At 45.1% G+C, this 26,605-nt stretch overlaps 1 protein-coding gene across 6 annotated transcripts in view; it reads right to left on the bottom strand.

Annotated features, from left to right (window-relative positions):
• The window catches only part of zbtb47b (zinc finger and BTB domain containing 47b), a 295,680-nt gene that overhangs the window by 103,718 nt on the left and 165,357 nt on the right, over positions 1–26,605 (bottom strand). For all 6 annotated transcript variants that reach the window (XM_085987433.1, XM_085987432.1, XM_085987434.1 and 3 more), the window contains exon 2: positions 12,980–14,356. In XM_085987433.1, coding sequence (XP_085843559.1) covers positions 12,980–14,275 — 1,296 coding nt within the window. In that variant the 5' untranslated portion in view covers positions 14,276–14,356. The remainder of the gene's footprint in view (positions 1–12,979; positions 14,357–26,605) is intronic.

Genomic DNA, 26,605 nt, shown 5'->3' with positions numbered 1-26,605 from the left:
TGGACCACTCCCCTCCCAAAACCTCATGTGTACGCTGTTGCAGTAACTGGTTAAGCCAGCGCGGTCATCATCATACAGAACGGAGTTATAATTGGCAGCGATATAATTGGCACTGTATCTGCACCATATGTTGGTGAAGTTGAGGATCAGTATTGCTCTCTTCTCACTGGCTGGCTCAATGTGCAGGACAGACTTCGCACACATTAGCGAACATACTGAAAACAACAAAACTATGTATAAACCAGAAGGCGTGAATTCTCCCAGAAACCTTTTAAGTAACCGACAGTTAAGTCCCAGATAGTGCACCCACAACAACTTGTAGGCTTCAAGTTGACACCAAAATTGTGCGAGTCATAGGAGGCTGTGGGTGGGGAAACAAAGAAAAAACCCTGCAACAGATATAAACAACTAAACAGAGCAATAAAATGCTGTGAAGCAAAAGGGGAGGGAAACAAACCGTAGGTTAAAGATTTTTTTTCTTGAAGTTGGGTGATGAGAGCATAAGAAGCATGGTGTGTGACCAGAACAAGATGAAGTAGTTTGTATAAATATTAAGAACGGATAGTGCCTAATGATTTCCCTCATTTGGATGAAGAATCTTACAGCACAGGAGACGGCCATTCGGCCCATCGTGCCCATGCCGGCTCTTTGAAAGAGCGGTCCAATTAGTTCCACTCCCCTGCTCTTTCCCCACACCCTGGCAAGGTTTTCCTTTTTAAGCATTATATCCAAATCCTTTTTGAAAGTTACTATTGAATCTGCTTCCACCACGAGTGCATTCCAGATCACAGCGTGTTGCACCTAAAAATTTCTCCTCCTCCCCCCTCTGGTTCTTTTGCCAATTATCTTAAATCTGTGTCCTCTGCTTAAGTGGAAGCAATTTCTTCTTATTTATCGAAACCCTCATAACTTTGAACACATCCATTAAATCGCCCCTCAACTTTCTCAGCTAAGGAGAACACAGCCCCGGCTTCTCCAGTCTCTCCACATAACTGAAGTCCCTCATCCCTGGTATCATTCGGATAAACCTCCTCTGCACCCTCTCCAAGGCCTTGACATCTTTCTTGGATGATATTCCATTTGCTTTTATGTGGCGATTTGCACGAAGAAGTAAAGTTCCAGCTTAAAAGTAGAAGTCACCCCAAAATGGTGCCAAGATTATATTTTGCATGATCTAACTGAAAGTAAGTTTTGAAATGTAGTTATTTGAAACTGTAGAGTCACAGCAACACTCATACAGCTTAGTACTGCTGTGGCCTACAGGGAAACATTGATGGAGGAGAAAGCCTCTCTCCTGCAAAACTTGAAATGTTATGTTTTCTCTGTCTACCCAGCATACCTTTCCAATGCAACGTTAGAGCAATAACTGATCAGAAACTTTTGCTGAAATTCATGTTTCAACATTTTCTTCATTTGGAGTCAAAAGGAAAATGCACTGCGCTCAACAATTTAGGGCAATGTCACTCTATAGGTACCAAGGCAATGGCACTCAATGGGTCAAAGGTCCATCTGCTCATCACTTCAAGCTGTATTTATAATTATGAGGCTCAGACAACCAAGGCTACAGGACTGCTCCACAGTGAGACCAGTAACGGATGATATTACTGGTCTGAAGCAAACCAACTACAGGTAGACTATCCTTTATCCGCACTTCCGAGAACCGAAAACCTCTAAAACCAAAAGTTTTTTCGTGGAGCGTAAGTCGTGCGCACGACATGCCCAGAGTGGCGCCAAACATGACAGGAGTGGTCTGGGAGCTCTGCCTTTCCCTGTGAGCAGGGCAGAGGGTCACAGAGTTCCCTCCTGGGTAGGAGATTGCAGGCCGAGCCGGGCAGTGTGAAGGAAGTACCGGGAGAGTGAACCCAACAATACAACGGCCTGTCCGATAGTCTTTTCTTCCCCACCCACCCCCCCCACCCGATTTGCGGGCCAGCTTAGTGTAGGAGTCAGCCGATATCCGGCTTTCCCACAACTGGCGGCGGCAGTCGAGCCCCAGACCCCCGCTAAGTCAAGGAATTCAGATACGGAGCAGGGGGAGCCGGAAACCTCGATCTAACGGCAGAAATCAGCAGCCATTTTGTTAGGTTTTTTTTCTTTCCCTTGGTTTTTTTTTTAAAACAGTCAGGCTGTGGAAAGAGTCTCTGTAGCTTAGCAACAGCTTCAGAGACGCTTCCAAGGCAGGGCCCGAGTGTTTACAAGCTGTTGCTAAGCAACAGTGTTTGTTGTCAGATACGGAGATGAAAACCTTCTGAAATCCGAAAAATTCCGAAAACCGAAACACAGCTAGTCCCAAGGTTTTCGGATAAAGGATAGTCTACCTGTATAAGGAAAGCAAGGATCGTGCTGGTGGGTGTGTAGTGGAGCTTACTGTTACAGGCACTAAACAATCCACGATTAACATTTATGGCTGGTGCTATTGACTACCGAGGTACTCTAATTCTTGAAATTTGTACCGGACAAGGAAGGATGGCACCTGCGACTGAAGCAAAGCACATGTTACATGCAATGGGTTTATATAAAAAAAGCTTCCTCCTTTGGGGCAACTCAATGGCTAAATGCAACGCCGAGGATGAAACTAAACCACGCAGAGCAGGAATATCCCAGGATTGAACCTTGATCAGTGCTGAATTGGGTGGATACCAGGAAACCCGAGCTACGTTTTTTTTTAATAAAAAGAGCCAGGTAGCAGCACTTGGGTGCACAGGAAAATTCCATACCAAAACTTTAAAATGACATGTCTTTCCGAAGCAGTTGTGGAAAGACTAGACAAGCAAAGAGGCGCACACAGAAGAACAGGCCACCATTATAAAGCATTCCACCGGTGGATCAGCGCAGTACAAACAGCATCTCTAGAATGCATTCACCAGTTCAGGGCAGGGAGTCGAGTACGAGCCTGCATCAAGATTCACTGCCCAGTCCAATAGTCGCACAATAGAACGCCATTGTACAAAAAGCATGGAATCCATTTGTGGGCCCGTTGAAGCAACATTCACCGACCCGGAGAGCAATACAGATCAACATCCTCAGGACCAGCTGGTGCATCAATAACCTGGCAACAGGTTAATACTGAGCCCTCGAATCTACACCAGACCATTTTGTTGCTACGTTAGTCTTGGCTACATACAGGAAACTCTCGATTTACCGGCACCTAAATAACCGGAAATCTCTGTTAACCGGCTAAATTCAGGAGTAGGTTCAGGTAAGCTTTACTTCGTATTAGTGGCCGTTCCTGGATCTGTGGCCGTGTAACCGGGGTTCCTGCACCTGTTGCTATGCAACAGGGACGCCTGGATCTTGTGGCCGGGGTTCCTGCACCTGTTGCTATGCAACAGGGACACCTGGATCTTGTGGCCGGGGTTCCTGCACCTGTTGCTATGCAACAGGGACGCCTGGATCTTGTGGCCGGGGTTCCTGCATCTGTTGCTAAGCAACAGGGAAGCCTGGATTTGTTGCTGTGTACGGGGCTCTCGTACCTTTTACTATACCTCTCTGTAATCCGGACTTTTTGATAAACCGGCACCACGCCGGTCCCGTCAGTGCCAGGTAAAAAAAAAAAAAAGTTTCCTGTATAAGCACTCTCAAAATTAGAAAAGGAAGCACAAATCCCATGTGAAAGATATGAAGGCAAAACTATTCTAAAAATAAATAAGTTATTAATGCAAATATTGCTGAAAAGTTCGCACTGATTATTGCTTTTAAAATATAGGCAATTTTTTTTTTTTTTTTTTTAAACCCAACACACAGAATTTGCCAGTTGGGAGTGCAAAGAGGAAAATGGGTCAATTGGTAGCCCCACCCAACCAACCAACAGCAAAACAAAGAATAAAACATCCACTGCTTTACACGCCACTTCTCTTAGAACAGTTTTATTATAGCAGTACGACTTACAATTACTCCCCTTCCAATTTACTCTATTGCTTCCGTTTGACCCACGATCGGAGATTGTACCCGTTTACCCTGCACTCAAAGCACGGTTTCTGAGTGACGTGAATTACCAGCCAGAAATGCTTGGTTAGCTTACATGGGCTCTTAACCACAATCAGATGCTCAAGTGAAGATTTTCGAAAAGCTCCCAAGTGTTTCGACAAAAAGCCCCGCGCACACATGGCGCCTCGCAGGCCCACTTTCAAAAGGAACTCGGGGTCTTCGGAGAGGAAGTCATTAAGGAAGTTGGGTTACAAACTTAAAATAGCATTCTGAAGTTACTGAGCTCGTGGGCCAGTGTTAACAATTTAGGCAGAACTTGGCTCTGACTGAGGCAACAGGCACTTTGTGCCAGGAGGTACAAGGAGGAAAGAAAATATTCAAAAGGTGTTAAAATGTGAAGCAGTTATACATGAAGTCCAGGAGCTTGGTTAACACGGGGACAGCAGCACCACACTGCATGAAAACAAGAGCGGCAGCACGAGTAAAGGAAAACAGTAGCTACCAGCTGTACAGCACCTTCAACATAAAAAGACACCCCGACGCTGCGCAAAGTGGGAATCGGACCCAAACAGGGGAAAGAGAGTTAGGGCCGGTTGTCGAATGCAGGGTTAAAGAGGCAGGTTTTAAGATGACTTTTGAAGGTTAGGAGAGATGCACGAAGGCGGAGAAGATCAGGAATAGAAGTGTGGGGGAAAGGAGCAACAAGAATGAAAAAGGTATTTTGTTAAGCAAAAGGAGAAATTTAAAAAAAAGGAATAAAGAGAACCAAAGCAAAATTTAGATATGCTGGGCAGCAGCGCACGCTTCATTAAACCTTACCAAAAATTTGAGTTGACAACCCAGTTTGATGAGCAACACAATGCTAGTCTGAGTACTGCAAACTGAAGCAACCCGCCAGAACTTCAGAACAGTTTTTGCTTTGGAAAGCTATTAGACACTGCAAGCATTAAAAAAAAAACTGCAGGGCTCCATAACTTTCAGCAAAATTTGACAAGCTGCATGAATAAATGAAGCCTGCTTGTCAACATGATGTAATTCGTCCAAATGCTGTTCACAGCAAAAGGATATTCAAAGTGTGACAGGGGAGGTTCATTGCAGGAACTCACAAAAATGCTATATTTAACTTTGCTGACCTCTGTATTTGATCCCCTAGGTTCCTGCCAACTGGGGGGGGGGGGGGGGGGGGGGAGGAGACCAAACCCAGGGCCAAGCGAGTGAAGGTCAGCAGTGTGAGCACATAAAACAAGCACATTCCTGAGGCCGACATTCACTGTGGAAACCTGAAGGTCTTCATGCCCGACGAAGCCAGAGAGAAAAATACCCAATAGGTACAAGGCTCCTAAATTCCTACCATAATGTACAAAATGCAGCTTCGACTGATTTTTTTTTAATTGGGAAAGCAAGGTGAAAGTGCCAAGATCCATAATACAGGACCCCTCCAAGGTTGAAGAGTGGTAGAGAAATAGATGCTTAGTTATGAACACAGCCCGATAATACTGACACAATCATGTACCATTGAAATACATGAAGGTTACGTGTGTGGGAAGTTTCATTTTTAAAATGAATGAGAAATATCAAGATTCTAGATTCCAGTTTTCAGCAATCTGCCAATTCTGACTGGTCTCAGGGCACCTGGGGCAGCAGAGCAGAGATCTTGAGCAACCCGCAACAAAATGGGCCCATTCTTTTTAATAAAGTTTCAGTACTAGTTTATAAAGGAACTGATAGTTAAGGAGGTGCGTCAAATCAATCCAAGGTAAATCAAAAATGCATTGTTAAAATCGAAAAATGGTCAGTCCCAAAGTGTCAGAGCATTTCAACGGATGGTTCATTTACTGAGAACTCCTAAACTTAGCAAATCTAGATATTTACTTCAAATTCCAGAGTCCACACACCCACTGAGGGCTGCTGATGAAGAAGGGCAAAGAGAGTACAAGTGCCCCAAGACCAGCAATATACGACATCCTGCTGGACTCAGCAGCTCTCCCTTCACATCCTCCAACCACCAGGTGATGCATCAAGTACATCACAAAGATAGGAAACCTCGACATGGTGTTGAAAGAGAAGACAATCTCACTGGGTGAATCAAGTACCGACTTTGACAGCTCACTCACTACTCCAAGGGGCTCCTCATGAATGACATTCGAAATTTGTGACCCATGGAGTGTATCTGATACAAGTTGAAAATAAAGCATTGGCACACACATTTAACTTTTATAATATCATTTGTTGTTTTGTGCTGAAACTATCGGTTGGGCTTTCTGCTCGTATGTTTGACAGTTTGCAATTTTTCTGTCCAGCAAAATATAAATGGGTGGGGAGCTAGGGTGAAGGGAGGAAGGAGGGGTAGAATAGTGGGCTGGCGAATGCGCAAACTGATAACATAGAAACACAGAAGACAGGAGTAGGAGTAGGCCATTCGGCCCCTCGAGCCTGCTCCGCCATTCAATGAGATCATGGCTGATCATCCAAATTCAGTACCCGGTCCCTGCTTTCTCCCCATATCCCTTGATCCCTTTAGCCTTAAGAAATATATCCAACTCCTTCTTGAATATATTTAATGAATTGGCCTCTACTGCCTTCTGTGGTAGAGAATTCCACAGGTTCACCACTCTCTGGGTGAAGAAATTCCTCCTCATCTCTGTCCTAAATAGCTTACCCCTTATCTTTAGACTATGACCCCTGGTTCTGGACTCCCCGACCATCGGGAACATCCTTCCTGCATCTAGTCTGTCCAGTCCGGTCAGAATTTTATAAGTTTCGATGAGATCCCCTCTCAATCTTCTAAACTCCAGCGAGTACAAGCCCAATCGACCCAATCTCTCCTCATACGTCATTCCTGCCATCCCAGGTATCAGCCTAGTGAATCTTCGCTGAACTCCTTCCATGGCAAGAACGTCCTTCCTCCGATAAGGCGACCAAAACTGCACACAATACTCCCAGCCATGTTGTACATGTTATTTACAAACTTGGACATTGAGAAAAAAATTAATAAAGTTGATGTAAACTGAATGTTTCACCCACCAAGAACTTGCTTTAATTTTAACCTAAGGAAATTAATAATTTTTTAAAAATCAGACATTTGTGCAATGAGATGGTGGCAGGGTAGGTAAACAACGACAAGAGTCAAGGATTGGAGAGTGCAACATGTATTAATGCAAACAGAGAGCTTTTGATTCAATTTGTGTGTGTTTTTTTTCAGCTTACCAGAACTGAAAAGTCACCTACATTTGGTTACTAAAGGGGAACTTTCAAGTAGTTACAGTGCCAGCTATAAAACGAGAGCAGAGCTGTGGTTCGAAAAGTGCACTCCCCACAATTTTCACTGCGGCAGCCAAAGAACTGTTCGGAAATGGAGGGAGAATATCGGACTGGTATGCAAATTTTTGGGTCTGCAAATAGACACACTCCTGCAACTATGACACATGCCTGGGCAACCCCCGCAAATACAGACACAACGTCCCGATTTCCAAAAGACAATGTTAGCTACCCAATAGAAATGAGTATTAAGCAACAGCAATAATATGACAATGAGTCAAAAAACACTGAAAAATACAGCAATCCAACGACTTTGCGAACCCCTCGAGATCGGCTCATGAACCCTCGACGGTCCGGGGGGGGGGGGGGGGGGGGGGGGGGGGGCGGCTCCAGCTGCACTGGATGAGCAGGAGAGCATTGTGGGCCATCTGCGGGCCCCAAAATCTGAATGCCAAACCCCATCGCCGATACCACAGCCATCACTTTCTCCATCAAATATCTATCCAAACCCCTCCCTAATTCACTGACACTACATGCAAATGGCACGAGAGTCCCAGTCAGTATCATGAAGCAATCTCCAGACCCAAAAAAATGTATCCATCATACAGAGTATAAAGGGTGCAATTATACGGTTGCCTTGGGAAGGGTACTTATTGAATGCAATGCAGAGCTAGCAGATCCAAGTGATACATCTTTGGCGTCACTCTCCAGCTAAGTGCTGGTTAAACTTATTTTAGTGTAGAACCAATAAAACAGATCTCTCTCAACACTAAAATGGTTAAAAATGAATTTTAAAATAAAAAAGTTCCGATAGTAAATGGGACCACCTGGGAACACTTATTACAATGCGTCCGATGATAAGCTACAGTGGTCGGAGACTAAATGCTCAAGATGGCCTCACACCACTTTTTAAATATGAAGCACTATTCGTTGAAGGACTTCGCTGTAAGTTTAACTACTTCAATCCTGAATTGCACCAGACATTTTGTGCTGATGTGAATCCCAAACATTGGACTTAAAACTGGGCAAGTAGTAAAATCAGGTTTCTGTACCTCAATCCATTTAAATCTGGGGTAATGTCAAAATTTGAGGCAAGTTTTGCCACCTCGGAACTTACTGTATTGATTCTAGTGGTTCCATTTAAGCCTATCTTGGATTTGCAAGGAGCTGCTGGACTTGTGTGTCAGTAAGATTGAGACCATCTGTTCAGCTAGTTCTGCTGCTTCCCCCTTCCTCTTGCCGACAAAGCCAAACCTATCAGGACCCCTTCCTTAGCCCCAATTCCACGTCCTTCTCTAGGGTTTCTCCCATCTCCCCTCGTACCTTCTCTGAGCTCATCCTGACAATGAGACCCACCTCCTGCTCAACTAACCCCATCGTCACTGAACTGCGGCCCACCCAACTTCCCTTCCCCATCCCCCATGCTAGTTGACTGGGAAACAGTTAGACCTCCTCAAGCACTGACCCACCCCCTTCCTTTCAAAATCAGTCATCATCGTCCTCCACAAAAATCCCCCCCACCCTCTCTGTCCTTGTAAACTACCGCCCTCATCGACAACCACCCGTTTCGCTCCAAAGTCTTTGAACATGTTGTCGCCTCCGAATTCCATCCCCAACTCTATTTTTTTAATCTCTCCAATCAAGATTTCTACCCTGCCACAGCCCTGAATCAGAATTAATCAAAGTCACAAATTACATTTTCTGTGACTGTGGTGCAGTTCCCTCCTCATCCTTTTCAACCTCTGTGCAGCCTCTGACATGGTCGACCACACCATCCACCTCCTTCAATGCCTCCATCTCCGTTTTACAGCTCAGTGGGAGTGCCCTTGCTTGGTTCCACTCTTCCCTATCCAATGGTAGCCAGAGCATCTCCAGCAACAGCATCTCTTCCTGCATCGTTACTTCTGGAGTTCCCCCAAGGATCTATCTTTGGCCCCCTCCTCCTCCTCTTCTCCTACATGTTGCCACTTTGCAACATCATCCTAAGGCATGGGGGGGGGGGGATCAGCTTTCACATGCATGCTCCCAAAGCTACCTCTCCACCACCCCTTTCTTGACCTTCCACCGCCTCTATGTTGTCAGACTGCTTGTCAGACCACCAGTCTTGGATGAGTCAAACTCCTTACCCTTACGACTGATTCCATCCTTCTCCCTGGCCACCGTCTCTGGTGGAACCAGACTGTAACCTTGGCATCCCATTTGATTCAGAGCTCGGTTTCTAACCCCCATATCCACTCCATCACAAAGACCGCCTACTTCCACCTTCGTACCATCTCAGCCCATCTGCAGCTGAAACCCTCAGCTATGCTCTGTCACCTTCAGACTCTTATTCCCAAGCCCTCTGACCAACCTCCCACCCTCCACAACCCGCTCATCTGAAACACTCTTGCGCATGTCCTATCCCTCACTACAGCCCGCTTACCAGGGTATTAGAAATCTGGAATCTCTCTCCCCTAAAAGGCTGTGGATGCTGGGTCAATGACATTTTCAAGACTGAATTCCATAGATTTCTGTAAAGCTAACAACAACTTGTATTTATATAGTGCCTTTAATGTAGTAAAACGTCCCATAGCGCTTCACAGGGGTATTAGAAGACAAAAAAATTTGACACCGAGCCACAGGAGGAGAAATTAGGGTAGGTGACCAAAAGCTTGGTGAAAGAGGTAGGTTTTAAGGAACGCTTTAAAAGGAGGAAAGAGAGGCGGTTCTGTCTTCACAAAGGAGGACACAAATAACCTCCCAGAGATGTCGGGGAACATAGGGTCTAATGAAAGGGAGGAACTGAAAGAAATCAGTATTCAGAGGGAAATGGTGTTAGGGAAATTGATGGGATTGAAGGCCGATAAATCCCCAGGGCCTGATAATCTACATCCTAGGGTACTTAAGGAAGTGGCCCTAGAAATAGTAGATGCATTGCTGGTCATCTTCCAAAATTCAATAGACTCTGGAAACGTACCCATGGATTGGCAGGTAGCTAATGTTACCCCACTATTCAAAAGGGGTGGTAGAGAGAAAACGGGGAATTACAGACCGGTAAGCCTGACATCGGTAGTGGGGAAAATGCTAGAGTCCATTATAAAAGATGTAATAGCAGAGCACTTGGAAAACAGTGACAGGATCGGACAAAGTCAACATGGATTTACAAAAGGTAAATCGTGCTTGACTAATCTACTGGAATTTTTTGAGGACGTAACTGGTAAAATAGATAAGGGAGAACCAGTGGATGTGGTGTATTTGGACTTTCAGAAGGCTTTCGATAAGGTCCCGCATAAGAGATTAGCATGTAAAATTAAGGCACATGGGATTGGGGGCAAGGTATTGACTTGGATAGAGAACTGGTTGGCAGACAGAAAGCAAAGAGTTGGAATAAACGGGTCTTTTTCCAAGTGGCAGGCAGTGACTAGTGGGTTACCGCAGGGATCGGTCCTTGGACCCCAGCTATTCACAATATATATTAATGATCTGGACGAGGGAACTAGATGTAATATCTCCAAGTTTGCAGACGACACAAAGCTGGGTGGGCGTGTGTGCTGTGAGGAGGATGCCGAGAAACTCCAGTATGATTTGGACAGGTTGGGTGATTGGGCAGAAGCATGGCAGATGCAATATAACGTGGATAAATGCGAGGTTATCCACTTTGGTGTCAAAAACAGGAAGGCAGATTATCTAAATGGCAATAGATTGGGAGAAGGGGAAGTGCAACGAGACCCGAGCGTCCTTGTGCACCAGTCGCTGAAAGTAAGCATGCAGGTGCAGCAGGCGGTTAAGAAGGCAAATGGTATGTTGGCCTTCGTAGTGAGGGGGTTTGAGTACAGGAACAAGGATGTCTTGCTGCAGTTGTACAGGGCCTTGGTGAGGCCACATCAAGTATTGTGTGCAGTTTTGGTCGCCTTATCTGAGGAAGGATGTTCTTGCCATGGAGGGAGTGCAGCGAAGATTCACCAGACTGATACCTGGGATGGCAGGAATGACGTACGAGGAGAGATTGGGTCGATTGGGCTTGTACTCGCTGGAGTTTAGAAGAATGAGAGGGGATCTCATCGAAACTTATAAAATTCTAACAGGACTAGACAGACTAGATGCTGGAAGGATGTTCCCGATGGTCGGGGAGTCCAGAACCAGGGGTCACAGTCTAAGGATAAGGGGTAAGCCATTTAGGACAGAGATGAAGAGGAATTTCTTCACCCAGAGTGGTGAACCTGTGGAATTCTCTACCACAGAAGGTAGTAGAGGCCAATTCATTAAATATATTCAAGAAGGAGTTGGGTATATTTCTTAAGGCTAAAGGCATCAAGGGATATGGAGAGAAGGCAGGAACAGGGTACTGAATTTGGATGATCAGCCATGATCTCACTGAATGGTGGAGCAGGCTCGAGGGGCCGAATGGCCTACTCCTGCTTCTATCTTCTATGTTTCTATGAGAGGTTTAGGCAGGGAATTCCAGAGCTTAGGGCCGAGGCAACAGAAGGCACGGCCACCAAAGGTTGAGCGATTATAATCAGGGATGGTCAAGAGGGCAGAATTAGGGGAGCGCAGATATCTCGGGGCGGTTGTGGAGCTGAAGGAGATTACAGAGATGGGGAGGGGCGAGGCCATGGAGAGATTTGAAAACAAGGATGAGAATTTTGAAATGGAGGCGTTGCTTAACCAGGAGCCAATGTAGGTCAGCGAGCACAGGGGTGATGGGTGAACGGGACTTGGTACAAGCTAGAACACGAGTTTTGGATCACCTCAAGTTTACGGAGGGGAGAATGTGGGAGGCCAGCCAGGAATGTGTTGGAATAGTCAAGTCTAGAGGTAACAAAGGCATGGATGAGGGTTTCAGCAGCGGATGAGCTGAGGCAAGGGCGGAGACGGGCGATGTTATGGAGGTGGAAATAGGTGGTCTTAGTTATGCTGCGGATATGTGGCCGGAAGCTCATTTCAGGGTCAAATATGACACCAAGGTTGCGACCAGAGTGGTTCAGCCTCAGGTGGATGTTGGGGAGAGGGATGGAGTCAGTGGCTAGGGAACGGAGTTGAAGGGATATGGAGCAAAGGCGGGCAAAGTGAAGTTGAGGTACAGATGGGATATGATCTATTTGAATGGCAGAACATGCTCGAAGGGCCGAATGGCCTACTCCTGTTCCTACGTTCCCTTCCCATGTTTCACCCATCACTTCCGTTCTTCCTAATGTACATTGGCTCCTGACCCTCCAACATTCTCATCCTCATGTTAAATCCCTCATGGCCTCACCCCTCCCCATCACCTCAAGCCCTATAACCCTCCAGAACTCTCCGTTCCTCCAACTCTGCATTCCTCCATCCCACAAAGACGACATTATTGAATGGTCAGTCAGGCTAATTATTAGTGTCCATTTTGGCAGTGAAGGGGAGGTTACGAACATCAATAGATTTTGATCCAAATACACAAAAAGTAGATTGAAGAAATAATTTATATATATTTTTTTTATTACTCTTTGACCAAAAATAACAGTAATAAAATTAAGAAACATAATGACCACTTTTGTCGGACACAATACTGGCATGGAGATGCCAGCCTGAAAGCTGCAGAGCAGCTAGCAGAAAAGAAAACTAGTGCGAGTTCACCAGCTGCAACTGGCCTTCTCTGTACTTGTATATTGCTAGGTACCCTACTACACGTTTGGGACCAGATTTCTGAAGGTAGCATCAACACTGGTCCCAAACCTGTCAAGTAAAACAAAAGGGACATTAGTTAACTTTTAATCTGGGCGATCTGGTGTCATTTAGTGACTGCAAGTGAGATTTTGACAATGAAAATCAACGCCCTTACCTGAATACTTTTCTCACAGTCAGTCTGGTGATGCAGCGATAGCTCACTCTCCAGTACAAATCTCTTGCCACACTTATCACAGATCTGCATGCGGCTGTGTGTAACATTCATGTGCTTCTCTAGGTACCAGCGGTTATTGAAGACCCGGGGGCATTTTTTGCAGGGGAAGTTCTGTTTCTCTTCGATTTTCACCTTCTGATTCGAGCCATCAGAATCCTTCTTTCGCTTCCGGCCTCGAGTCGTCACTTCCTGCTTGGCCTGTCTCCGAGACCTGCTGGGGGCCGCGGGAGTCGAGCCTTTAGAGGCAGTCGAAGCTCTCGCTGTTCTTCGCGTCGTTTGCCCACTTTCAGTCTTGACCTCTGGAGTATCAGGGTCATTATCGTCTTCATTTACATCGTCCTCACTCTCTTCAACTTCCTCCTCTTCTTCCTCGCTAACATCTTCATCCTCCTCTTCGTCCCCAACATCAGCATCGTCGTCATCGTCATCCTCCTCCTCCTCCTCATCGTCCTCCTCATCCTCTTCGTCTTCATCCTCTTCGCCCTCGGGACATCTACCCAATACAGCCGTGGCCTCTGAAGGGGAAGACATGCCCTCGGCCCCTTTAGAAACATTCAGAGTCTGGTTGTTGAGGTTAACCTCCACAATGATCTGCTCCCTGTTGTATGAGCCCCTACTGTCCGAATCATCATCCAACTCCTCAGCATCTCCCTCAATCTTGCACACCGTTCGGCTATCCCTCTCCTCCTTGTAATACTGCTGTTTGGGCTGTATTGGCGAGTGCTGCTTCCCAGTGTTATCCTCCACACGCACCGAGTATGGATTGTTGCCCTCTCTGGCATAAATTTTGGGATGCGAATCCACCTCCTGCTTGATCTCGCGGTAAAACTGGGAGCCAAGAGGATTGTTGCGACTTTCCTGTTTCGACATATCGCTAGCCACCGTTGTCAAGTTTAAGGACCGGCTATCTATTAACTCTTGACAGGAGGTGGCAATATCATTCATCTGCAGAACTGCAGCAGCGTTCAGCACATCCTGCACATTGCAGGCGTTTACCAGCAGCTTGGAAGTGTAGATAAAGTTCAGGATTTGCTGAAACCCTTGCGACGTTAGAGCCTCCAGCGAAAGTTCGACGCGTTGGAGCTGCTTGTTTTGCGTGAAGAGGGAGTGAAAGAACTGGCTGTAGGCCGCGAGTACCCCTTTGTGAGCAGGAAACGTGTTCTTCTGCCGCACCAATACAATGTCTACATCACACAGGTCTGGCTGAAACAGGCGCTGCTCATTCAGTCTGTCCATCAAACAAGTAAAGTGGAGGGCAACATCCTCCACCAGAGAATACTCAGTGGAAGGGTAGTCAGTTGTCTTTTCAACGATCAGCTGAAAGAAAAGGGAAAACAAAATTCAGATCAAAACTTTGCACAGATTTAAGCATTTTTTTTTAGTTGGGAGAGAAGGTTTTTTTTATAATCCAAAAGCTCAGGTAGCTAATGATAACCTGCAAAAAATGACCATCACCTTTTCAAAACTAAAATCTGACTAAAAAAATTATGGAGTTAGATATTACATGGAATGTACAGTACAGAAACAGGCCATTCGGCCTAAGGTCCACGATACCGATTCTGTTGGCTCATTAATTTCTTACATTTTGTTTTAATGTGTCCTCCTCCCCTCCCCTCCCTCTCTCCCCGAACACACCACCTCTTGCTGGTGTATAATGCTTTGGCTATCTGTATCCCTGGGGTAGCTCGCCCGAGTGGCTATTTTTCACCTGAGCCCAGTGACCATCAGCGGGTTTTTACGCCCATGTCGTCTGTGTTCTCATCGGCATCAGCACACCTCGGGAACAGGACCCTTTACCGAGTCTTCCTCCTCCCAACCTAAGACGCTGAGGTTAACCAGCGATTGAACCCAGGGCCTTCTGATCTATACGGCCTGACACTGCGCTGTTGGATCCATTACCGATCATACCATCCTTATTGTTCAGAAAGAGACAAGCTCAATACTAGGAAAACTGGCAAGAAGCACTTTGTTTTGGTATAGGTCAGATTGTGAAGTCCGCAAACACTAAATCTGACCTTAAGAAGAGTGAGTCACTATTATAAGCTTGTACTAAAAAAAAGTTACAGGCTGTTCTTTCTTTATTCAGGCTGTTGATTCATTTAAAAAGAGCCAACATTGTTGGGAGAAAATCTTTCAGGAGTTAAACTCAACAGCCTATGCGTGTGAGAGATGTTAGGTCTCCTGCTTCGGTAACACAGTGGAAAAGCAGGTCCGGTGCCTTTCCCTGCTCCTGCATGCCGACCCAGCTGCTTAAAATAGACTCCGTACAAGTCAGGACAACCTCCACTAGCTGCCTTCATACCTTCAGCAATGTAAGTCACTTCAACCGGGATCGCGGAAAGTGCTTCACGTGGGCGACTGCTGCGACTCCCTCCCACCCGCATCCACCCTGGATTAACGCTGCCCTACGGCAACGACCGCATTCTACAAACAGTTGAAGTGAAAAGCTCACGGAAACGTCTTGGGTTAACGGCCAAATTTAGGGCAGAACACCCCACCAAGCCAGTTCATAGAGTTTCACGGTGGTCACGGTTTGAATATAAATGAAGCAGCAGTGACAATTTTGGGTTTTTGTAGAACTGTTTGTTCACAGTTTTGCAGCAGTTCCCAAATAGGAAATAAACACAAGCTAAACCTTTCCTGTCAGCTTTCCTTGTAAAGATGCATCCTCAGGTAATTACTCCATTTTCAGTTGCATGTATAATGTGCTTTCGCGCTACGCTATTATGCTCACTTTCAAAGTGGCCGATATCACGCTCAGGCAGAATATATTTTACAAATTAAACAGCAAGGTGAAGCACAGTGTATTCAAATACAAGAGAGTGCAAATATAAACTGCAAATATAACCAGAAAAGCCTATAATGGGTTATTTACTCTTAATAAGCAGTTCTGAATAAATGAAATAATTTCTTCTAATTTTGAGAAAAGCAGCACATTCCTGGTTACTGACCAGGCAAATCCAAAAGCTTTAGCCTTGTGTGCTTCTTGCAGTATTATCTTTCTCAGGCATAGTTTATCATTAAGCTTTTTGCCAATTCAAAGAGAAATCATAAGAATTGCAGAAAGTCCCTGCTATTGTCCACTTAATTTCTTTTGAAGTCGGGTTTCCAACCAGGCTTAGCAAGATTTGAATTTTTAAAATGACAATATAACACAAATATCCAATTCCGGGAATCTTGGCTATTTGCATGTAATGCCACCCATTTGCAATTTAAATCAACAAAGCAATATTGTGCTCGGATATAAAGCACACCCACTAGTCTCCGCAACATTAGCTATCATCTGTCCTGTCATCAAGAATGAATCGAGCAACATACAGGGGTATTGATGGTAGATTCCTTAAAAAAATAAACAAATGACAAAAAGTCAGGAGAAACCAAGATTAATTGCCAGTGATAACATCCTGAACATTAACAGTACATCTGCGCTCGATACAATATCCAAAAGCATCACCTTTAGTTGCCACATATTTGGCCTTCGCAGCCTGTCCAGTAGGGCACTTTTCTCTTTAAATCTCCCACACACAACGGCATTAATGACTGGCTAATTTCTTTGTTGCCATTGCTTCTGACTATTTACTAATTGCAAGACTATATAATGGAGGTCAATGGTTTATAAAACCTATAGAGTTTCTACCAACAGAGAGAGGGGGAAAAAATCTTCATCTGCTTTCTCTGTGAAGCAGGGCATTTTTTCCTTGGAGTAAAAAGCTGCCAGAACGTACTGTAAATGCTAAGGTCATCTATACTGATAATCAAGTTATTGCTAAAATGCTGAGTTTCATTCTTATATCCTCTTATGGGTGTAGACGTCATGTGCCGTGTTGATGCTCACTGATACAGGCTTGGAAATTAGCAAAGGTAAAGGAGGAAAAGGATTTGGGTGTAATTATTGATCAGTCACTTGAAGTTTCCAGGCAATGCGAAGCTGTTATCAACCCAGCTAATTAAATATCAGGATGCATCTTGGGCACCACACTTTAGGAAGGATGTCCAGGCCTCGGAGAGGGTGCAGGGAATAACCAGAATGGTGCCAGGGATGCGGGACTTCAGTTACGTGGAGGGACTAGAGAAACTGGGATTGTTCTTCTTGGAGCAGAGAAGGTTAACTGGAGATTTAATAGGTGTGTTCATAATCATGAAGGATTTTGATAAATAAATTGAAATGTTTCCCATGGCAGAGGGGGCGATAACCAGGGGACACGGATTTAAGGTAATTGGCAAAAAGAACCATGGGTGAGATGAGACAAGTTTATTTTTTTACACAGCGAGTTGTTGCGATCTGGAATGCACGGCCTGAAAGGGCGGTGGAAGCAGATTCAATAGTAACCTTTAAAAGGGAATCGGATAAATACTTGAAGGGAAAAATTTGCGGGGCTATGGGGAAAGAGCAGGGGGGAGTGGGACTAATTGGGCAGGTCTTTCAAAGAGCCGGCACAAGCACGATGGGCCGAATGGGCTCCTTCTGCGCTGTGTCATGCTATGAAAATCTATTTGACTACAAGCTGAAAGGATCAGGTGAACAGATCACTGGTGATGCCATATTCAGAACGATCATAGTCATCCTTGGCGGGGATCCCAGGAGGAGGTACGATCCCTAACCCTTTGCATGGGGTGGACTGCTTGGGGGTCTTCGCCTGGCCCACAAGTAGTGCTCGCTTCAGCTGCCGCTTTACCGAGGCCTGGGAAACACAGCCACTTTAACATATTTGTAATTCCAACGTGCCTCTTGGCAGCGGGTTTGGCTCCCTTGTCCTGCCTATGTAAAACCTGGAAGTCGGTGGGTTAGAGCTGACTGCCCAACCCGCTCGGAATCTCCCCCAATTTAACCCCCCACTCGCACCCAATCCCACGCGCTCACCCATGTTAAAATTCGTCCCCCGCCATTTCAAACTAACACTGATGGGGTGTGCAGCAAGAGGCAATGGGGGTACAAGAGGCAAGTTGGGTGATGGATTTAGCCTCAAAAAGGAGTGAAGCCTCGAGGTGCACTTGGTCCAAAATGACATTTGACAAGGTCAAACCACCATGTAGGCATTTATTAAACTGAAGAAAAAACTATTTGGTGTAGTACAGGAGGATAGCTGAAGCCCGTGACATTGGCAACAGCTTGGAGAACGGCAAGCATGAACGACGCCATGGGAGCGTGTTCGCGAAAGGGGAGGGGGGGGCAAGTGAAGCGAAGAAACGCGGCTAGTATCAGGAGATTCCAGAGTCGGGGGAACAGACAGGCACTTCTGTAGCTATAACTGGGAGTACTGAACGGTGTGTTGCCTCCCACATGCCAGAGTAAGGGTTATAATGGACCAGATGAAAAATATGATGCAGGAAGGGAACCAGCCAGAATTTATGGTTCAAACTAGAATGACTGACCTAGAAAGAAAAAAAAGTCGACGTCCTGCAAGGGAATTTTTTTAAAAATCTATCTCCTAATTCCTGAAAAAGTTTGACCTCAAGATAACAGTTTCAAGATTACTCCTGGTGCCAGATGGTGGCCAGTACAGAAACAAGATAAGGAAGGTCAAGTGTAACTATAGATATAGTCTAGGAAGGAAGGCTTCAGATACCTGCCAACAGCGGGACCAGTTCTTGGACTGAAGTTACACCTACCGAAACCCCGTTTCTTTGAAGTTACACGAACCTAAACAGATTAGAGACCAATGCCCTCACTGGGAGAGCAACTGCTGTTGTGGGGAGGGGTTATAACTGATACGGCAGAGGGGCAGGGAGGGGGGTAAAATAAGACAAGGAAACTGAAACAAATGCAGTAGAGGGAAAAGGTGTAGGAAAGATGAGAAAAACAGGAAAGATGAGAGAAAAACAAGTAAGAGAGAATAGATTAGGAGGGGTTAAAAAGAGAGAGAGTCCAATGGTCAAACAGGCGGAGGCAGGTTTGAGTTACATGTACTAACAGTGAGCTGGAGACACAATGCTATGGGAGTGTGGGGTGTGAGAGAGTGACGAAAATAGCATCAACAGAGATGTGGCTTAGTCTAGGACTGGACCAGGCACTAAACATTCCTGAATAGAAAATGTTCAGGAGGGATAGCGTAGATGGGCCGGGGGGGGGGGGGGGGGGGCGGTGGTCAGCAGTGTTAATCAAAACTTTCATTACAGCACAAGAACACAAGGGTGAGAGAGGGAATGGTGCAATTACTGAACCTATTCAGTTGAGGTTAAGAAATAAGGAGAGAACTGTTACTCTAATAGAAAGAAAGTATTGCATTTATATAGCGCCTTTCATGACCACCAGACGTTTCAAAGCGTTTTACAGCCAATGAAGTACTTTTGAAGTGGAGTCACTGTTATAATGTGGGAAACACAGCAGCCAATTTGCGCACAGCAAGGTCCCACAAACAGCAATGTGATAATGACCAGATCCATCTGTGTTTTTTGTTATGTTGGTTGAGGATAAGTATTGGTCAGGACACCGGGGATAACTCCCCTTATAATAGGAGATTATAAACTGCTGAAAAGTGGAAGCGAGATATAGGAAGAGACATGTAGGCAAAGAAAAAGGTATAAACAGGGCTCGTTTTGACTTTGAGTAATACGAATGGTATGTGCTATTTTCACCACGTGTCATGTATTGGTTTCTTTTCCCCGTTTCTTTGAGGTTCGTGGGCCTTTCCTGAACTGCTGCAATCTTTGTGGTGATGTTGCTCCCACAATGGTGTTAGGTAGGGAATTCTAGGATTCTGACCCAGCAATGATGAAGAAACGGCAAAATATGGCCAAGCCTCGATGATATACGGCTTGGAGTTGCTCCCACGATATTGCTGCTCTTGTCCTTCTTGGGGTAGAGTCACAGGGGAGGGAGTGCCAGTGATGGAGTGGGTGGATAATGAGTTCAGTGGCAGGGGCACCGATCGGGCAAACTGCTCGTGGTGTTGAGGTTTGCGAGTGCTGTTATTTCATCAGGCTCTTGACTTGTTTATTGCTACTGGCTTGAAATCGCAACATGGGGTCAGACTGATAATACAGAATAAAGTTAGTTTTGTGACTGTGGATGCTATGCCAGCTCAAAAAAGAGCCAGTTTATGCATTTGACTGTAGAAATGATTAGACTGCCGACCATGCACGGGTATGTATCTATCACAGAATGGTTACAGCACAGAAGGCGGCCATTCAGCCCGCCGAGCCCGTGCCGACTCTCAGCTCGTCCCACTCACTTGCCCTTTCCCCGTAGCCCAGCAAATCTTTTTCTTTCACATACTTCTCAAACTCCCTTTTGAAAGATAAGATTGAATCTGCCTCCACCACCTTTTCAGCCAGTGCATTCCAGATCTTAGCCACTCGCTGCGTTAAAAAGTTTTTTCTTACGTCGCCTTCGGTTCTTTTGCCAATCACCTTAAATCTGTGTCCTCTGGTTCTCGACCCTTCTGCCAATGGGAACAGTTTCTCTCTATCTCCTCTGTCCAGACCCCTCATGATTTTGAACACCTCTATCAAATCTCCTCTCAATCTTCTCTGCTCCAAGGAGAACAACCCCAGCTTCTCCAATCTATCAAGGTAACTGAAGTCCCTCATTCCTGGAATCATTCTCGTAAATCTTTTCTGCACCCTCTCGAAGGCCTTCACATCCTTCCTAAAGTGTGGTGCCCAGAATTGGACACAGTACTCCAGTTGAGGCCGAACCGGTGTTTTATACAGGTTCATCATAATTTCCACACGTTTGTACTCTATACCTTTATTTATGAAGCCCAGGATCCCGTAAGCCTTTTTAACTGCTTTCTCAACCTGCCCTGCCACCTTCAACGATTTGTGCACACATACCCCAGGTCTCCCTGTTTGTGCACCCCCTTCAGGATTATACCATTTAGTTTATATGTCCTCTCCTCATTCTTTCTATCAAAATGCATCACTTCACACTTTTCTGCATTAAATTTAATCTGCCATGTGTCCTCCCATTCCACCAGCCTGTCTATGTCTTCTTGAAGTCTATCACTATCCTCCTCACTGTTCACTATACTTTCCAAGTTTTGTGTCATCTGCAAATTTTGAAATTGTGCCTGTACACCAATGTCCAAGTCATTAATATATATCAAGAAAAGCAGCGGTCCTAGAACCAACCCCTGGGGAACACCACTCCTCCAGTCCGAAAAACAACAGTTCACCACTACTCTGTTTCCTGTCACTTAGCCAATTCCATAATGAATCCACACCTATCCAAGTGACTGTTAATTTTGTCCCTGATTACTGTTGCTAAAAGCTTCCCCACTACAGAGGTTAAACTGACTGGCCTGTAGTTGCTGAGTTTATCTTTGCACCCTTTTTTTGAACAATGGTGTAACATTTGCAATTCTCCAGTCCTCTGGCACCACCCCATCGTATCTATGGAGGATTGGAAGATTATGGCCAGTACCTCCGCTTTTTCCGCCCTCAATTCCCTCAGCATCCTAGGATGCATCCCATTCGCTCCTGGTGATTTATCTACTTGAAGTACTGCCAGCCTTTCTAATACCTCTTCGATTTTTATCCTATCAAGTGTCTCCACTACCTCCTCCTTTACTATGTTTATGGCAGCATCCTCTTCTTTGGTGAAGACAGTTGGAAAGGACTCGTTTAATACCTCAGCCATACCCTCTGCCTCCATGCATAGGTCTCCTTTTTGGTCCCTAATCAGCCCCACCCCTCCCCTTACTACCCTTTTACTATTTATATGCCTAAAGACGACTTTTGGATTACCTTTTATGTTGGCTACCATTCTATTCTCGTACCCTCTCTTTGCCCCTCTTATTTTCCTTTTCCCTTCTCCTCTGACCTTTCGATATACAGCCCGATTCTCAGATGTATTTACAACCTGACTTCTGTCGTACACGCTCTTTTTCTGCTTCATCATATTCTCGATCTCTTTCGTCATCCAGGGAGCCCTGACTTTAGCTCCCCTGCCTTTCCCCCCAGTGGGAATGTACCTCAACTGTACCTGAACTATTTCATCTTTAAAGACAGCCCATTTGCCTGCCAATCTTTGATTCCAGTTTACCCAGGCCAGATCTGTTCTCATCCCACTGAAATTGGCCTATCCCCAGTTAAACATTTTTACTCTAGATTGCTCCCTGTCCTTTTCCATAGCTAATCTAAACCTTGATACTATGATCACTGTTCCCTAAATGTTCACCTACTGACACTTGCTCATAAGAACATAAGAAATAGGAGCAGAAGTAGGCCAATCGGCCCCTCGAGCCTGCTCCGCCAATCAATAAGATCATGGCTGATCTGATCCTAACCGTCAATCTACGATCACAGAACCATCTCCTGAATCTAACAGAATTAGACACACGAAATAGGAGCAGGATCAGGCTACACGGCCCCTGGGCCCGCTCCGCCACCCACAGGGCCATGTCCGATCCGAACCTAGACTCATGTCCAAATTCCTGCCCGCTCCCCGTAACCCTTAATTCCCTTTACTTCTAGGAAACTGTCTATTTCTGTTTTAAATTTATGTAATGATATAGCTTCTACAGCTGTTTGGGGCAGCATATTCCATGGACCTACCACCCTCTGAGTGAAGTAGTTCCTCCTCATCTCAGTTTTGAAAGAGCAGCCCCTTATTCTAAGACTATGCCCCCTAGTTCTAGTTTCACCCATCATCGGGAACATCCTCCCCGCATCCACCCCCTTCACAATCTTATATGTTTCAATAAGATCGCCTCTCATTCTTCTGAACTCCAATGAGTAGAGTCCCAATCTACTCAACCTCTCCTCATATGTCCATCCCCTCATCCCCGGGATTAACCGAGTGAACCTTCTTTGTACTGACTCGAGAGCAAGTATGTCCTTTCTTAAGTATGGACACCAAAACTGTACGCAGTATTCCAGGTGCGGTCTCACCAATACCTTGTACAACTGAAGCAATACCTCCCTATTTTTATATTCTATCCCCCTAGCAATGAAAGCCAACATTCCATTGGCCTTCTTAATCACTTGCTGCACCTGCATACTAACCTTTTGAGTTTCGTGCACCAGGACCCCCAGATACCTTTGTACTTCAGTACTTTCCAGTTTCTTGCCATTAAGATAATAACTTGCTCTACGATTTTTCCTGCCAAAGTACATAACCTCACACTTTCCAGTATTGTATTCCATCTGCCAAATCTCTGCCAACTTACTTAGCCTGTCTATGTCCCCTTGCAGGTTTTTTATGTCCTCCTCACTCACTACTTTCCCTCCCATCTTCGTATCATCTGCAAACTTTGATATGTTACACTCGGTCCCCTCCTCCAAATCATTAATATAGATTGTAAAGAGTTGGGGGCCCAGCACTGACCCCTGCGGAACACCACTAGTTACTGATTGCCAGTTTGAGAATGAAGCATTTATCCCAACTCTCTGCCTTCTGTTAGATAGCCAATCCTCTATCCATGCCAGAATATTACCCCCAATCCCGTGATTTTTTATCTTAAGCAATAATCTTTTGTGTGGCACCTTGTCAAATGCCTTTTGGAAGTCTAAATACACTACGTCCACTGGTTCCCCTTTATCCACCCTATATGTTACTTCCTCAAAGAACTCCAGCAAATTTGTCAAACATGACTTCCCCTTCATAAAACCATGCTGACTTTGTCCTATTAAATTATGATTATCCAAATGTCCTGTTACTGTCTCCTTAATAATGGACTCCAAAATTTTACCTACCACAGATGTTAGGCTAGCCGGTCTATAGTTTCCAGCCTTCTGTCTACTGCCCTTTTTAAATAAGGGTGTTACATTAGCAGTTTTCCAGTCGGCCGGGACCATTGCCGAGTCGAGGGAGTTTTGGAAAATTATTACTAATGCATCCACAATCCCTACCGCCACTTCCCTCAAGACCCTAGGATGTAAGCCATCGGGTCCAGGTGATTTATCCGCCTAGAGTCCCATTATTTTACCGAGTACCACTTCCTTAGTGATTTTGATCGTGTTTAGCTCCTCCCCCCTTTAGCCCCCTGTTTGTCCAGTGTTGGGATGTTCTTGGTGTCTTCTACTGTAAAGACTGATATAAAATATTCAGTGTTTTTGCCATCTCCATATTTCCCACCATTAATTTCCCGGTCTCATCCTCTAAGGGACCAACATTTACTTTAGCCACCCTTTTTCTTTTTGTATAACTATAAAAACTCTTACTATCTGTTTTTATATTTTTTGCTAATTTACTTTCATAATCTATCTTCCCTTTCTTAATCAATCTTTTTGTTATTTTTTGCTGTCTTTTAAAGTTTTCCCAATCCTCTATCCTCCCACTAGATTTGGCTACCTTATATGCCCTTGTTTTTAGTCGAATACTATCCTTAATTTCTTTACTTAGCCACGGATGGCTGTCTTTTCTTTTACACCCTTTTCTTCTCAGTGGAATATATATTTTTTGGAAGTTGTAAAATAACTCCTTAAATGTACACCACTGATCATGTATCATCTTACCCTTTAATCTATTTTCCCAATCCACTCTACTCAATTCCACTCTCATACCTTCATAGTCTCCTTTATTCAAGCTTAGCACGCTTCTTTGAGATCCAACCTTCTCACCCTCTAATTGAATATGGAATTCAACCATGTTATGGTCACTCATTCCAAGGGGATCCTTTACTAGGACATTTTTAATTAATCCTGTCTCGTTACACAGGACCAGATCTAAGGTTGCTTGCCCCCTGGTCGGTTCAGTTACATACTGCTTAAGAAAACCATCCCTAATACACTCAATGAACTCATCCTCAAGGCAGCCCTGCCCAATTTGATTTGTCCAATTAATATGATAGTTAAATCCCCCATAATTATAGATGTTCCCTTATTACAAGCCTCAACTATTTCCTGATTGATACTCCGTCCAACAGAGTTGCAACTGTTCGGAGGCCTATAGACTACGCCCACTAGTGTTTTTTTCCCCTTATTATTCCTTATCTCCACCCAAACTGTTTCATTATCCTGATCTTTTGACCCAATATCATTTCTCTGTATTACAGTGATTCCTTCCTTTATTAACATAGCCACCCCACCTCCCCTTTCTTCCTGCCTGTCCTTCCTGATCGTTAAATAACCTGGTATGTTTAATTCCCAGGCATTGTCACCCTGCAGCCATGTTTCTGTAATGGCCACAAGATTGTACCCTTATGTAGTTATTTGTGCCATTAACTCGTCTATTTTGTTACGAATGCTACGTGCATTCAGATAGAGAACTTTCAAATATGTTTTGTGACACTTAGTTCCTGCTTTTGCCCTTTTTATTACTTTACCTTTTACTCCATACCTTCTGCCCTTCCTGACACGCTCAGGTTTTTAATTTCCCCACTGCTACCTAAGTCTATGACCTTCTCTGTTGTCATTTTTATTATTTGCTCTCTTGGAACCTCCCCCCTACTAGTTAGTTTAAAGCCCTCTCTACAGCCCTAGTTATATGATCTGCCAGGACTCTAGTCCCAGCACTGGCCAAGTGAAGCCCGTCCCAACGGAACAGCTCCCTCCTGCCCCAGTACTGGTGCCACTGTCCCAGGAAGCAAAACCCATTTCTCCCACACCAGTCTTTGAGCCACGCATTTAACTCTCTAATTTTATTTGTCCTAGCCAAATTCGCTCGTGGCTCAGGTAATAATCCAGAGATTATTACCCTTGAGGTTCTGTTTTTTAATTTGACCCCTAGCTGCTCATACTCCTTTAACAGAACCGGCTTCCTAGTCCTATCTACATCGTTTGTACCAACATGGACCACGACAACTGGATCCACCCCCTCCCACTGCAAGTTTCTTTCCAGCCCAGAGGAGATGTCCTTAACCCTGGCATCGGGTAGGCAACACAGCCTTCGGGACTCTCGCTCTCGGCTGCAGAGAACTCTATCTATCTCCCGAATAATACTATCCCCTACCACTACAACATTTCTATTTATCCCCCCTCTTGAATGGCCCCCCGTTCCACGGTGCTGTGGCCAGGTTGCTCATCCTCCCTGCAGTCCCTGCTCCTGCCCCCACAGGGAGTAAGAACCTCGAACCTGTTGGACAAGAGCAAGGGCTGCGGCTCCTCCAGCTCTACCTCCTGGATCCCCGTACCTGCCTCACTCGTAGTCACACCGTCCTGTCCCTGACCATGGGCTACATCTGAATTAATTAACTTCATAGGTGTGACCACCTCCTGATATACAGAGTCCAGGTACTTCTCCCCCTCCCTGATGTGTCGCAGTGTCTGAAGCTCAGACTCCAGCTCATCAACACGGAGCTGGAGTTCCTGTAGCAGCAGACACTTGTCACAGACGTAATCACCGTGAGCCTCAATGGGGTCCACCGGCTCCCACATCTCGCAACAGTAACACATCACCTGCTCCATTCTATGTAATTAATTAAATTTTTTATTGTTAGTTATGGACACCCTCTGGCCGATTTTAGATGCTAGTATCCCCTTTAATTAATTGGATTTAAATTAAATCAATCCCTCTAATTACACCAGTTAAATGGTTTACCAACAGTCACTCTGCACCAGAAAGGCCTTATTAACTACAACCCACAGAGTTAAAGTTTGAAAAGAGCACCTAACACCCCACTTACCCTAACTCACACTTACCCAAACTCACAGCACTCTTTGATGACTCGCCTCAGTGCTTGC

This window comes from Somniosus microcephalus, chromosome 5 (genome assembly GCF_052327205.1).
Source record: "Somniosus microcephalus isolate GS21.2 chromosome 5, FLI_Smic_1.0, whole genome shotgun sequence".
NCBI classification, from domain to species: domain Eukaryota; kingdom Metazoa; phylum Chordata; class Chondrichthyes; order Squaliformes; family Somniosidae; genus Somniosus; species Somniosus microcephalus.
This window is presented reverse-complemented; position numbering and strand designations above follow the sequence as displayed.